We start from the raw sequence: 14,886 nt of genomic DNA on the forward strand, positions 1-14,886 counted from the left end.
AAAATCATTATCCAGTCATCTGTTGATGGACATCTAAGCTGACTTGATGTTTTTGCTATTGTGACTAAAGAAGTAATAGACATAGATGGACAAGTAGCTCAGTGATGGGACATAGAGGCCCTTTGGTTGTATGCCCAGGAGTAGGGTAGGTGGGCTGTATGGTAAATGACCGTGCTGGTTTCTATAGTGACCTCCCCGGTCTATACTCCACCAACAGTAACTAAGGGTTCTAATTCCTCACATCTTTGCAGCATTTTTAAATGGCATCATTCTGCCTCTAGTGAGACAGAATCTCTAAGTAGTTTTAATTTAGAGTTACCTGATTGTTAGATGTTGGACTTTAAAATAATTATCTATTGGATACTTGTATTTCTTCTTTGGAGGTGTGTTTAGCTCACTGGCCCATTCATTTACTGGCAGCTCCATTTTTATGGTGTTCTCCATAGATTCTAGGTGCACTATCCAGAGGTAACAGACCTAGATCCAGGCTGTCTGGAGCAGGAATGGCTGCTCTCATCTGCAGGCTGTCAGTCCACTCTGCTGCTACTTCCTTTGCAGTGTAGAGCTTCTCAGACTCATGTAATTGTGTTTGCCAGTTCTGGAACTCTTTCCTGTGCTACTGGAGTTCTATTTAGAAAGTTCTTGCCTATATTTAATTCATTTTTGTTCTTTTCCTAAGATTTCTATCCATTAAAAAAGTGTAGCACACACACACACACACCCATGCATGCCTACATGCATGCACGTGTATGCAGGTGAACACAGAGGCTAGAAGACTCTCTTGGAACTGGAGTTACAGGCTGTTGTGGACCACGGGTGTAGGTGCTGGAAACTGAACTTGGGTTCTCTGAGAGAATTTCAAGCACTCGTAATCAAGGATCTATCACTCCAAGCTTCTCACTCATTTCTTAAAATCCAGCCTGTGATGCTTGTTATGGCCAAGGGAAGGAAATGGGTACAGAGAGAGCATGGTTAGAAGGCTCCAGAGGTATGAGCTCTGTTCTTCTGCTGTGTAACAGACAAAGAGTGTTCATTTCATGACTTGTGGCCTATAGCTTACATATATATATATATATATATATATATATATATATATATATATATACATACATACATATATAAAAATTTCAATGTGTGAAATACTTGTTGGTTTAAGAATGGAAGAATTTTTACTGCAGGCTAAGGTTTGTCCTGCTAGCTTGAGTTTCTTGAAGTTTATGGTCATGAACTTCAGTCAGCTTCTCCTACACAGTAAATTATTTTTAAAGTAAATTATTTTTAGAGGGTTTCCCACCCTCCTTCTGCATAAGGAAATTTTGAACACAGACAAGCCCTGTATTTACTCCTAGTCTGTGTCTTCGTTTACCAGTGGTTTCAGTTACTTGACATGTCTTTGGAACACTGATCTCTGCAGCCTTCATACCAGTTACCCTCTAAATGTGTATCACTTGCTAATCCTCAGCCTTATGTATGTCACTGGTAGTTTCTTAAGTTACTATATTCTGAAATCAAATGTCCTTGAGAAATACCCCACACTTATCCTAAGGGTTAAATACTTTTTAAAAAAGTTTAAAATACTCAACATTTGGAGCTACCAAGATGGTTCAGAGGATAAAGGGATTGCCAACAACCCTGACGACTCAAGTTTGATCCCCAGAGCCTGTTTAGGAGGACAGAAGTGACTCCCAAAAGTTGTCATTTGACCTCTAGCTACCCGCTATGTGAGATCACACACTTACTCACTCACAAATGTATGCATGCACACTCACAACTGTATGCACTCACACTCACAGCTGTATGCACTCACACTCACAGCTGTATGCACTCACACTCACAGCTGTATGCACGCACACTCACAGCTGTATGCACTCACAGCTGTATGCACACACACATTCACACCTCTATGCACGCACACTCACAGTTGTATGCACGCACACTCACAGCTCTGTGCACACACACTCACACCTCTATGCACGCACACTCACACCTCTATGCATGCACACTCACAGCTCTATGTACGCACACTCACAACTGTATGCACATATACTCACAGCTCTATGCACACACACTCACAGCTCTATGCACGCACACTCACACCTCTATGCACGCACACTCACACCTCTATGCATGCACACTCACAGCTCTATGCACGCACACTCACAGCTCTATGTACGCACACTCACAACTGTATGCACACACACTCACAACTGTATGCACACACACTCACAACTGTATGCACATATACTCACAGCTCTATGCACACACACTCACAGCTCTATGCACTCACACAGCTCTAAACACACACTCACAGCTCTATGCACGCACACAGCTCTATGCACACACACTCACAGCTCTATGCACACACACTCACAACTCTATGCACGCACACACATCGTTGTTGGACTTGGTGTCACATGCCTTCATGTGCTGAGACATCTCATTGGCCCGGAAAGGGATCTCTGGGATGTCTTCCTGCAGCATTTAAACGTCTTACCCAGAAGTCACACTTGCCGTTTTGTTTATGACTCATTGGTCACATGGTGCCCGCCAATCATCGTGGTATTTTAAGAAGTTCATTCATGAGACTTCATGACGTCATGTACTCAGAGGGTAGAGAGAGCATTAATGAGTGTCACACACAGCAGATGGCCCATCTCAAAACTGTTCATAAATACTTCCTCCCCATGCATTGGGAGTCGTGTGGGAGAATAAAGGCTCCCTTGGGAAACAAATCCACCATGGGCCATCATTCTGAGCCTGGAGTTTTTCATCAGTCTCCTTTGGTGTGGTCAGTGACCCCCCCCATCACCCCCAGCATCCATCCTTTCCCCATTTGCAACATGTTTGTGGGAGAACATCTTGCCAGAAACAAAAGCTTAGCTTGAGCATCCTTAGTTACGAGGCTGTGTCTTTGAAACAAGATGAGTTTGTTTTGACTCTGGAATCAGACCAACGGATGAATTGGTTTTAATAAAAGTAAACAGGGATTGTCTGTAGATTTCACCTGACTGCCACACTATCTTAGACAGATTCTGCATTCACTCAGATGCATCACCAGACATGGCTGGATGCAGATACACAGTGTCTGTTAGGAGAGGACACGAATGTGGAGTGGGGAGGCGTGAAAGCAGTAGTATGTGCCCTCCGTGTGAAACTTCAGCTGCCCAGGAGAACACCCCTCAGGTAGCCTGTGGTAACACTGAAGTAGTTTTCACTGTAGACCATGAAGGGGGTCCCAGGAAGGGCAGGGACTTCAGTGCAGTGCTGTGTAGATTTTAGTGTCCTGGAACTATGTGCCTCCTGATGCTGCTGTCTGTTGAAGGTGGGTTTACCTGGCTGAGCCACGGGGAGCTTTGGGTCCTGCAGGTAGGGCCCCACAGAATCCTGACATGGTTATAAGGAGCCAGTCAGGCTTAGGGTGGCTTCCTCAGAAGACATTGGTCTCCTTACAGAATGTAACAGCGTCCCATTGAGGATGGTGGCAATGTGGGCTTATACCCTGACAAATTCTAAAAATGACTTGAGGCCAATTTCTATTTCTTCTTTTATATATTTATTTTATTCATTTTACATACCAACCATAGTTCCCCTCCCTCCCCTTCTCCCTTTCCCCTTTCTCCCCCCGACTCACCTCCATTCACTTCTCAGAAAGGATAAGGCCTTCCATAGGGAGTCAACAAGCCTGAGGCCAATTTCTTATATATGAATCAAACAATGAAAAATTTTTTAAGAACAAGACTACGGGGCTGATGAGATGGCTCAGAGGTTAAGAGCACTTGTTGCTCTTTCAAAGAACCAAGGGTCGATTTCTAGTACCCACATGGTGGCTCACAATCATCTGTAACTCCAGTTCCAAGGGATCTGACACCTTCTTCTGTGGCCATGTGGTCCACATGAATACAAGCAGGCGAAATATCCATACACATACATAAAATAAAATAAAAATATTTTAAAATTGTTATTTAAGGAGACACAAGAACACAAAGGATCAAAAAAAAATGTCCATGTGCTCTTGTTCGGAGTGAAAATCTCCCATCTACATGTTTTTTCCCAAGTCTCACAGAGAAACTGGAAAGACTGTTTCGGAAGACACTTACTACTGAGCTTTCATCATGGAGAGGATGTTGCTTACCACAAAGCTTTCACGTTGTAAGACTTTCTCCAGTTGTTCACTTCCTTGGTTGGCAGAATACAGAGCAGGGGAAAGGCAGCCTGGCCCTGGGAGGGAGGAGCCCTCACACCCTGGCCTGCTCCTCTGCTCCTCCGGCAGAGGGTGTCCTCTCTGTGGGCCAGGCTCCTAGTTACAGTCAATAGGCTAGCCCAGGTTGTAATCAGAACTTATTTGCTTAGTGATTTTCTACACAGAGAGCCCAGTCCAGCCCTCCACCTCCGCGAGTTCATTTGCTCCGTGCAGTTGCTGAGTGGATTCGTTCTGCTGTGCCTGTTGCCCTTAGATATGCAACAGACGCCAGAGACGCATGCTCAACTCTGGGTGGCTGAGGATAGCTATCAACCAGACTTTCTGAATTCCTAATAAATGGTTTCTATCAAACGGCTCTAATATTTTAGCTAAGACTGTAGAAAGCTCTACAAGTACCGTTCCTTTCGTTTAAAACTCTTAAAGCCTTAGGGCCCGAGGAGACCACTCGGTTGGTAAAGTTCTTGCCCCTGAAGGACTGAAGGACCAGGAACTGAGTTTGATCTCCAGAGGCCAGCAGAAAGCTAAGCAAGCTGGTGCATGCTTATAATCCCAGCATGGGGGAGGGGGAGAGGGAAGCCGGAGGATGGGTCCCTGGGGCTCTCTGGCATGTTAGCCTAGCCTAGTTAGCAAGTTCTAGATCCCAGTGAGAGATTTTATCTCAAGGAACTGTGGACAGCTCTTGAGAACCTGACCTCCACATGCATGGATAACCTTACACACATCAGTGTAAACACACACACACAGGTGCTGAGAAGAGAAAGGAGAGAAGGAGAGAAATACTAGCTAAGAACACTTAGCTACCTTCTGTACCACCAACCCAGAGGAGCCAGGAAGGGGGCATCATAGAGCAGAACGTGTGCCATCCCACGGTTCCATCTCCCCCACCTTTCTTTCCTGCTGCGGTCCAGGGCCTCCTCACCTTTCTGCCGGAGCGTCATGCATTGTGCTGACAGTTCTGATCTCAGCAGGTGCTGCCAGTGACACCAGGTCTTTCGAGAAGTATCTCCTGTCCTAGGTGGGAGATGAATCATTTTTCCTTTTGAAATAACCTAATGTGAAAGAAATCTCTTCTGTTCCTTGACACAGCATGAACAAAGAACCAGGAATCCCTTTAAACTCGAGAAATACATTTCATTGAAGTCATTTTTCCTTAGAATATTTTCTTGAAGATATTTTTCTTGAGATGTAGTAGAGACCTGAGAACACGTTCATAGACAATGGTCCTTCTTCAGTACTGTGCATTTTGGGGTCTTGGCTCAGATCTATTTTGGTGTCATTTGTTAGCTGCAGGTTGCCATGTCTGTCTGATTTTTGTGAGCTTTTAGCCTGGTAGGAAATAGGAAAAAAAATGAAATGCATGAGTGTCTTTTATAATATTGCTCAAAAGGCCTTTTATCAGTAGGTGTGGTTTGCACACGCCTTTAACCCCAGCACTGGGAGGCAGAGACAGGCAGATCTCTGTGAGTTACATGTAAGACCATGTCTCCAAAACAATTCCTTCATCAAAGACTACTTTTTATGGCACTGCCCTGCGAATTCTCTGCCATACATATTTGTACTGAGTTCCTTGTTTGGATTGTTTCACGAAGGGTCTATGGAGAGTGGAAGGGCTCTGTGGCCAGGCAGGGCTGGCTTGCCTGCTCCTTGTTGCCAGCCCCTGCCCATTGTAGCCATATCTGGATCCCATGTCACATCCTGATCCTATGTCTCACGTGGATGCTCTCTTTCGCAGGGACAGACAATCTACAGATACATGTCACTCCGACCTCAGAGTCCGTTCCTCTCGGGAAATTGTTACCAATTTCACCAACATGGCCTTTTTTGGAAGTCAAGTCTTCCTCAGGAGCAGATAAAATCAAGAACGTTCTGGGACAGCCTCCCGACAACACAAGCTTGCTGCAGCTAGCCCAGACACCTCTTCCCAAGGCACGCCACAAGACCAGGGCTCGTGTGGACTTCTCTTCATCCCTTTACCAAGGAAGTGGACATGGCGCCTCCCTGGATCTTGCTAAGGACTCCATTGAGACGGTGGTCCACCCCAGGCCTGAAGGGGAAAGAGAAGCAACAGCCATGTCAGGTTTGCCTCACACCAGCATGCTTTCCCCATTGCTTAGAGCCCCACCAGCCACCTCGAGGGCTGCTTCCCCATCACAGCCTCTGGTGGGGACTTCCTCCCTTTCAAAGCATCCCTTGAGGTCAGACAGCCTTCCCCTTCTCCCTCCACTATCATCCTCTTCATTGGTCCCTGGTTCATCTCATTCCATCACTCCTAAGCCTATAGATCGCCCCACCAAAGTGCCTGTGTTTCCCCAAATCACACCAGCTGATTCCTCTTCAGGTCAGAACCCAGTTAATGTCCTAAAACCATTTTCTCACAAAACAAACCATTTTTCATCCAGAAATGCCCGGACTTTCATTAGTACCCCTCCTCTAGACTTTTCTAGATCCTTAACAAAGCAGTACTCTGAGCTGGCCCCATTAGGGATTCCCCACTCAGCAGGTTCCCTGACTCCCGGGGCTCTGAGCTCCATGGCAGAACTGTCTCTCCCTTCCGTAGCCCCTGGAGGCCTTCCAGGTGGAACCTCCTCGTGGCCCATGTTGGAAGAGCCCTCGAGTTCTGCATCCACCAAGCCAGGCCCCACCGCGAGGGCTGTCAGAGGGCGCAGTGGGGTATTATCGCCCATTAATCTGAGCACAGCAGCAGCAGGCTATGAGGCTTGGCCCCTACATGTCCAGACTACAGAGCCAGGGACAAGCAGCGGAGAGCTAGCCCCTGTTCCTCCTGCAAATAGCGCCACCACCTGGCCACATCTGGCAGCCGCTCTGGAGAATTCCAGGAAGCCCTCCCGCTCCCCAGAAAACACCCCTTCCTCCTCGCTGCCTCCTCTGCCTCTCACTACACTCAGTCAAGAGCAAATGGACCTTTCTGAGGCGGCTCCTGGATCACCACTGAAGGGGACGGGCGCCCCTCCCTCCCTGCTTACCATCCTCCAGCCCACTAGAGACCGTGCCTCCCCAGACCCCGTGCCGGAGGCCACCAATCCCCGGAAAGATAGCCGTGGTGAATACCTTTCTGATGTAGCCATACGCCTCCTCTCCAGCAAACGTACTGATCTTTCCCCTACAATTTGGACATTTCCTCAGCAAAAAGAGGACAGGGTTACAGCCGTTTTGGGGGAAAATGAAAAGGCAAATGGGACCGTTCCTCTGTGGGCCCTTCCAAATAAAGAGGCGTCAAGTCTTCATGCAGTGAGTGGATTCACCTCTGATTTTAACACAGGTCGTGTCTCGCCTCTCATCAAGACAGCACTAAGAACAGACCTCTCTCCTTCAGGGTCACCTCCATCATCCATGCTAGCCTCACAAGCCGCTCAGGCAGGTTCTTCTCCTGGCTCTTCCAGCACCAAGCTGGAGACTCTCGCAGCTGTGGCAAGCCAGTCTGCGTTGCCAGCTTCAGCTTCCAGACAGGTGCCAGCCCATCCCTCCTCCCCCGATGTCTATGAGTTCCCAACAATGGAAGGCACAAGAAAGCCAGCAGCCACAGATGTTCTTTGGAGCTCTCTTGCTGCAGCAACTGCATCCCTCTCCACAGAATCGACAATATCTGGTTTGCCATGGCAAACGGATCATGATTTAAACACACCCACAATTAGCTCCACAAGTTGGGAGCCTCCTCCAGCTTCAGCGACTCTTCCCAGCCGTACAAATTCAGCTGCCAACGCGATACAACCTCAGAATTTCAAAGAGGCTGCTGGGCAGTTGGTGACGACAGACGGCTTTAACTTTCAGGATCTAGTCTTCAGTCAGAGTGGCAATCAGCCCCTCCGGCCATTGGAAGGGGCCATAGTTGAAAGCCACACAGACCTCTGGCTCACAAGCAAGCACCCAAGAGACTTTGACACAGCGATAGCTGATTATTATCCACCCACACGTCAACATTCTATGTCGCAGCTGCCTCTCCGGCCAGCCCATCCTCTTTGGCCAACCTGGCCAAGCTTAGCTTCTGCAGCTAGCTTGCAGAGAATGCTTTCAGATGGAACAGACACAGATTCACAAATTTCCAGTGACACCTCTCTGTCACCAGGAAAGATTGGCTCCCCACAATTCCAGAGTGTCTTGGAAAACCATCCATCTACAGACTCCACTTCCGTATCAACTGGTGCCTTTTCCAGGACCCCCTCCAAAGTGCTGCGAACTTCTCGGCGCCCCAAGACACGGACGGGTGCAGCCACTAATGCAGGTAGTTCGCTTCCTGGTACCCAGAAAACAGGTATGACTGCTTTTCCGGCCAAAACATCTTCAAGCTCAACACAGATGCCCAGCTTTGCTTTGAAGCAGCCCGCCTCCCCTCGTTCTGTAGTGAGGTACAACTCCAGATAGGCATGTGGCTGATCCTCCCTGCCTCCTTGAGTTTTGTGAAAGTATTCAGAATTTATTTCCTTGTTATCAACAACCATGGCTTTGCTGTACGTGGCATTCGCATTATAACTAATTGACTTAATGAACCTAAGATTGTTTCGCCTGAGTTCTCCCGGCTGCAAGCCTGGAGCAGAGAGACGTCTTACACTAGCAAGCTCATAAGTTACATTTCTTCATCGTCAGGAAAGTGACATGTGCATCCCAGACCAATGACAAACTCTTCCTTTTCTCTCTTTGCAGTGGAAACCTCAGTGTCACCCAAGGGAGAACTGACAGCAACAGCTGCAGCCGCTGCCACCACCACCCTGTTTCTGAGGAAGTCAAGCCCAGCAGCGTTGTCTGCAGCCCTCACTGCTAAGGTCGCTGGCAGCAGCAGCAGTTTAGCCAAGAGCGGTCTGACCACAACTCTAGCTAAAAATGTCACCAGCAAGGCAGCGTCCAGCCCAAAGGTGACAGCAGGGACAGTCTACACTGCCTTCCCATTCACACCAACCTACATGCTTGCCCGGACAGCACACAGCATGAGCACACATACAGCCACACAAGGGGCCACGGGCTCTGCTTCGGGTCTGTTGTCCACCACACACCTCCCCAAGAAACCACAAGCCATGCACACGGGCCTCCCTAATCCCACCAGGCCAGACACACCCAGAGCATCCACCGCCCACCCGCTGACAATCGCTGCTGCACTGACATCCGTTACAGCGTCAGTAAAGGCCACGAGACTGCCATCTCTGCAGACAGGAAACACGGACGCTGCTTTTCCGGCTGCGTCTACTGCGGTGGTCACAACTGGCAGGATGGCATCCAACTTGGACTGTCAGATGTCCCACAGGCTCCTGGTGAAGACAGGTGAGAGGCCACAGTCTTATTGGTCTGAGGACAGAGGGGCAATCCTGACCTCAGCGATTCAACAGAATGAGTTCTCTTAGATCAGTGTGTGTCAATCAGGAGTGCTCTCAGCCTCCTTCTCTGAGGTGTGACAATGTCTGGAGACATTTTGGTTGTCGCACTTTGGGAAGGGGTGTTGCTTGGAACCTGTGGGCACCTGGGATGATGTTGAACGTTTCACCGTGCTCAGTCTGCACAATAAAGACTAACTGTGGTTGGAGACAACACACAGCTGGTAAGGTGCTTAACGTGGTGACCTGAGCTGACCTCCTGGAACCCATGTTGTAAGAAAACTGGCTATGGTAGCTTATAACCCCAGAGTTCTGGGAAAGCAGAAATAGGCAGATTCCTGGAGCTCACTGACCAGTCTGTCAGTCTAGCCTACTTGATGAGCTACAGTGAGAGACCTTGTCTCAAAAAACAAGGTGGGTAGTTCCTGAGGAATAACCTGGGGGTATTCTCTGCCTTTCACATACAAGGACACACACACATAGACACACACACACACCGGGGGGGGGGTGGAAGAAAGAGACAGACTAATCAGTATGTCAAGGTTGAGAAACCTTGACTCTCATCAAGTGTCGGAAAAGGGGAACTTTGGATGACACAGATTCTAGCCCTAGTACTGGTTCTGGCATCAGAAGTGCCCAGGGAAACCACAATTAGCCCAGTGGGTCAGGGAACTCCAGAACACAGAGTGTTTTGTCTGTGAAGTCTACCAGTGATGTCTCACATGAATAAATGATTTGAATCATCTAACACAGAATCTTGGGAATCGCTGTGCCGTTCAGAAAGGTTTTCCTAAATAGCAGACAGTTGAATCGCATGGCGGGTGGGGTCTGGGATTTCTTTTGATGTCAGTGGGGTTGATCTCTTCTCTGCCCCACTCCCTGGTTGCAGAAAGCAAGTCTAGAATACTTGGAGTGTTTTGAATAGTGCAGTAGTGTTTCCTATAAAAAGCATTGGACAAATTATTTGAGAGAGCATGCCAGTGTTGAGTGCTCATTCCCGCCTTCCTCCTCGCCCCACAAGGAACGAGAGGAAATTATATCTTGAGACTTATCTTTCTAAAACGGGAAATTGTGGAACTAGGCACAGCAGAAAATACAGTATCTCTTTCTGTTTCTCTGTTATGCCGTCTGGATTCTTAACCCCTTTCCCTCTCCAGATCCATGCCTTCTTCTTCCAGACCCCGCCCCGCAGAAACACCTTCTCAGCTGCTCTCTTCTTCACCGCCCACCCCCGCCACCAGATCGATCTCGTCTCACTCTGAAACCCCTTCTCTCCGTCCCACCGCCCACTACCACTACCTTGTGCCTGCTGTCACCATCACTGCTACCCTATACACCTCTCTCTCTCTCTCTCTCTCTCTCTCTCTCTCTCTCTCTCTCTCTCTCTCTCTCTCTCTCTCTCTCTCCCCAGACTTCAGTCTGTTTACCAGCATATAGTCAAAGGGGTCTTCTAGAATACATTTTAAATTCCTATTTCCTCTCTCCCTTAGAATTACGTTAAACACGTACATGGACAAGATTCACCCCTCTCCCCTGCCCCCAGCCTTTTCACTTGGCACCCTGGCTCTGGGAGTCGGGGTAAGGGGGAGGGCAGTCCCTTCCTCTTGCTTAGCTGACCACTGTCACCCTTCCGTACTAGTCAGAAGCATAATTCCCATGGAGACCTTCCCTGATCCAACCTCTTCCAGAAGCCTTGGCAGAACTCTAATTTCCTTCTAATACTGACAGTTAAATTCAGCTACAGATGCCTCTTGTACCTGTGAAGTGGGCCTGTCCCTTCTAAATTCAGGGTTGATCAGAATTGTAGAACTCAGTTCAGGGCCAGTCTCTAAGTATGTCATTACAGAACTGTGGTTGTAATGACGTTACAGAAATGTGGTTGACCTGCTGGGGGCCAGGAATAGAGGCTGGTGGTCCTCACAGTCATCAGCAACCAACTCTACAGCATTAAGGCCCCAAAATCGGCTTGGGCCTTCATCAGACCAACGGTCACTCCCCAGCCTGTCCCCTGATTGGTGGACCTTTGCTGATTCAGCCTGCTCTGGGTTAGATGGACGCCGAGACTCGGGGGCTGACTGGTCACCATGACGTTCACTAGTGACTCTGATTGCTGTGCCTGTTTCACCCCACAGTTTTCTTCCTAACTCAGAGGAGAGTGCAGAGCAGCGAGTCCTTGAAGCTTGGTGTAACCAAAGGGCTCACGCAGGCACTGCGGAAGGCTTTCCACCAGAATGATGTCTCCGCTCACGTAAGCTCCTTCCTTCCTAAGATGGCCAATTCAGCCCACTTCCCTCGGGTCCAGAGTAGGAGTAGATGTTTTCCTCCTTCCTAGGCGCCACACCCACACTTGCTGGAAGCGGAAGTTTTTGACATTTTTAGCAGAGAGCTAACATATGTGGCTGGAAAAAAGGGTCATTTCAGGAGGAAAACTTGAGACTAATTACCTTTATTACTTTTATATTTTTAAAAATTGTTCCATCGTTGAAGGAGTATTTGGTGTCCTCTAGAAGTGATCAAACCATTGTTGTTTTGTCTTTTGTGTTTTCTGTTTATCTTCTGAACAACTATAAATAGTGATTTATTTCTGGACATTTAACAGGTATAATAAAGTCAGGTAGATACTGCATGCTTATACTCCCAGAAAGTGAGAGGCTGAGAAACAGGAGGATTTACCCAAGTTTGAGGCTACTCTGGTCTACAGATTAAGACTGTCTCGAAAACCCAAACTACTACTAACAACAAAAGCCCTAATTACTCAGATCTGGAAGAGGAGTTCCACTTTGTTTGGCATGCTAGCAGCAGACAGGGAAGTAAACATTTTTCCCTCCAAGCACTCCAATGCCAAGTACTGCTTAATAAGTGTGGGCTGGCTCCAGTGGCACAGCCAAGCGGCAGAGGCATTGTTTTCAGTCTTTGGGTTGATCCCAAGTGTTAGAGCAGTAAATGCAACTGGCAGCCAGCGGGCTCCCTTTTTTACGACTTAAACATATCATCCCGGCGTCCTCTTTTGATGGCCTGGGTAACAGCTGCGTCCAGTCGAGTCGTCCCCCACCCGTCATACAGGGGATCAGGGTGAGATTTTGACATGTCCTCTTTTGGTCGCTGTCAATCACTCTTTTACAATTCTTGAAAAAAAGAAATCAAGAGGAAGCAAGAAGGGAGAGAAGGAGGGAAAAGCACTGGAAACCTTAAAACTTTCAAACCCAAAAGCTGAGCACGGAACTGCTCTCCTCCGCGTGCCTGGCGTGGCTTTCGCGGAGCCGCAGTCCTTTTCTAGGGGCCTCTGCAGCTTCCGCTCTTCCTGCACAGCACTGCAGACAACTGCAACAGTTTCTAGTCTCTAAAATGCACTCTGTAAACTTAGCACACAGTTTTATACCAGCACAATGAATGTAAATCAGGATCACTTTCCATGAATAAAAGGTAGTGGCAAATGTAGCACAAATTCTAATTGGTCTTAATAAAAACACAGAATCAGATATTGGGGTAAATGCTCAAAGATTAGAGAAGTAAAGGAGCCAGCCACTAGAGAGACTTTTTTTTACCTCAACTGAATCTTCAGACCAAAGCAGGCAAGATCCTGTCTCTAGGAGTCCTCAGACTGAATGGGGTATCCTGTCTTTACAAGTCGTCAGACTGACTGCCTTGAGCTCCTCTCTCCTCCCGCCTTATATTCCTCTCTCCGCCCAGCCATATCCCTTCCTGTCTCCACTTCCCTAGTGTTGGGATTAAGGGTGTGGACTCCCAAGTACTGGGATTAAAGGTGAGAGCCACCACCACCTGGTTCTATTTCTCCTTGAGACTGGATCAATCTAGTGTAGCCCAAGGTGGCCTTGAACTCACAGAGATCTGTCTACCTCTGCCCTCCGAGTGCTGGGATTAAAGGTGTGCACCACCACTGCCTGGCCTCTATGACTGACTAATGGCTAGCTCCACACTCTGATCCTCAGGCAAGCTTAGTTTGTTATAGCACAAACAAAATATCACCACAGGCAAAAATGAGACTAATGGGCACAAAGAATTCCAGTTAGCCGACATTGTCCGCCCTAGGTTGAGGGGCAGAGCCTGGCATCGCTTTGCTCGGTTATTGGTTTGTTCATTTATTTGTTTTTAAAGACATACAGGGGTTATAAATGTATGAAAAGCAAATAGTCCCTGAAACAAGGCTTGCTCTTTGAAAAAATTAGAAGGGCTGGGAAGTTCACAGCATGCTCCCTGGGTGAGTTGTTCCTTGGGGCTGTGTTCATGAGCCATCTTGAAGCTCCTTGGTTAGTCATTTTTATAAAGAACCATCTAGAACACTTTAGAAGGATCAGATTGCATCCATCATGCTGCAAACTCAGTTTTTCTTGAGTTCTTTGAAAAATGTTTGTGACTTGGGGCCTTGTGCTAATGGCTTGCTCCTGACCTGTCTATCCAGCCTTACAGGGCACTAATGCAGATGCAGGAATGGGGAAAGTATGCAGGGGTTAAGATAGCCTGACACACTGCATGCAGTGCATGGGAGAGGGGTGGGGATGCTGGTCACATCCATAATCTGGGTGTTAAAAGTATCAGTGAACAAGCATGTAAGGCATGGTTTAGATGGTAGATTGCATGTGATCTGGGTTTTACCACACACAGAGAACAAGGGAATCTGGGGATCTGCTCAGAAGTAGAGCTTTTGTCTACTGTGTACAAAGTCCTAGGTTCAATCTCCAGCAAGACATACACACATATACATGCATACATACACATGATACATACACACACAAACATATACACATGTATATACACATAGACAAAAACACATATGTACAGACACAAACATACAGTCACTCAGGCATAGAGAAAAGTGAAGAGATTAACCAACAGGATCTACCCTGTATACATAGAAGTATATGAATGTGCATATTTTTATATTTCTTTACACACACACACACATATATATATATACAAAAATATGTATCCCCAGGCAAAAATGATTGACAGGAGATCCACCTAGCAGGCAGTGGTAGTAATAACTGAGGCAATTACCATTTTCTCTCTTAATTTTCCAAAATTCTAATTTTATGATAAACATCACAATTAATATATTAAAAACAAAAACCTACACTTAAAACTATAAATAAACAACATCAGCAAAGCAAAATGCAGTAAGAATAAGCTCTAAAGTTTCAAAATCCTTCCACTGGGACAGAGAGGGCTCAGGCCGTCAATACCCTCAAGACTCACCTGGGAGAGAAGGCCTCTGATTCATCCCCACCTTGGCCACGAACCAGTATCTAAGCCAGGGAAGGAGTCGAGCCTGAAGGCTTCCTCTCCGCTTCAAGGCAGAAGAGTCTACTTTAGATACCTTGTCTCCCATCCTCAGAACATGCCCTG

At 47.4% G+C, this 14,886-nt stretch overlaps 1 protein-coding gene across 6 annotated transcripts in view; it reads left to right on the top strand.

The window, feature by feature from the left end:
- Positions 1-14,886, top strand: part of Kiaa1549l (KIAA1549 like) — a 267,831-nt gene that overhangs the window by 154,715 nt on the left and 98,230 nt on the right. For 2 of the 6 annotated variants that reach the window (XM_057780907.1, XM_057780906.1), the window contains exons 2-4: positions 5,934-8,471; positions 8,861-9,472; positions 11,655-11,770. In XM_057780907.1, the coding sequence (XP_057636890.1) occupies positions 5,934-8,471; positions 8,861-9,472; positions 11,655-11,770 (3,266 nt within the window). The remainder of the gene's footprint in view (positions 1-5,933; positions 8,472-8,860; positions 9,473-11,654; positions 11,771-14,886) is intronic. The other 4 variants (XM_057780910.1, XM_057780911.1, XM_057780909.1 and 1 more) reach the window with 3 other exon arrangements.

This window comes from Chionomys nivalis, chromosome 9 (genome assembly GCF_950005125.1).
Source record: "Chionomys nivalis chromosome 9, mChiNiv1.1, whole genome shotgun sequence".
Classification (NCBI taxonomy): Eukaryota; Metazoa; Chordata; class Mammalia; order Rodentia; family Cricetidae; genus Chionomys; species Chionomys nivalis.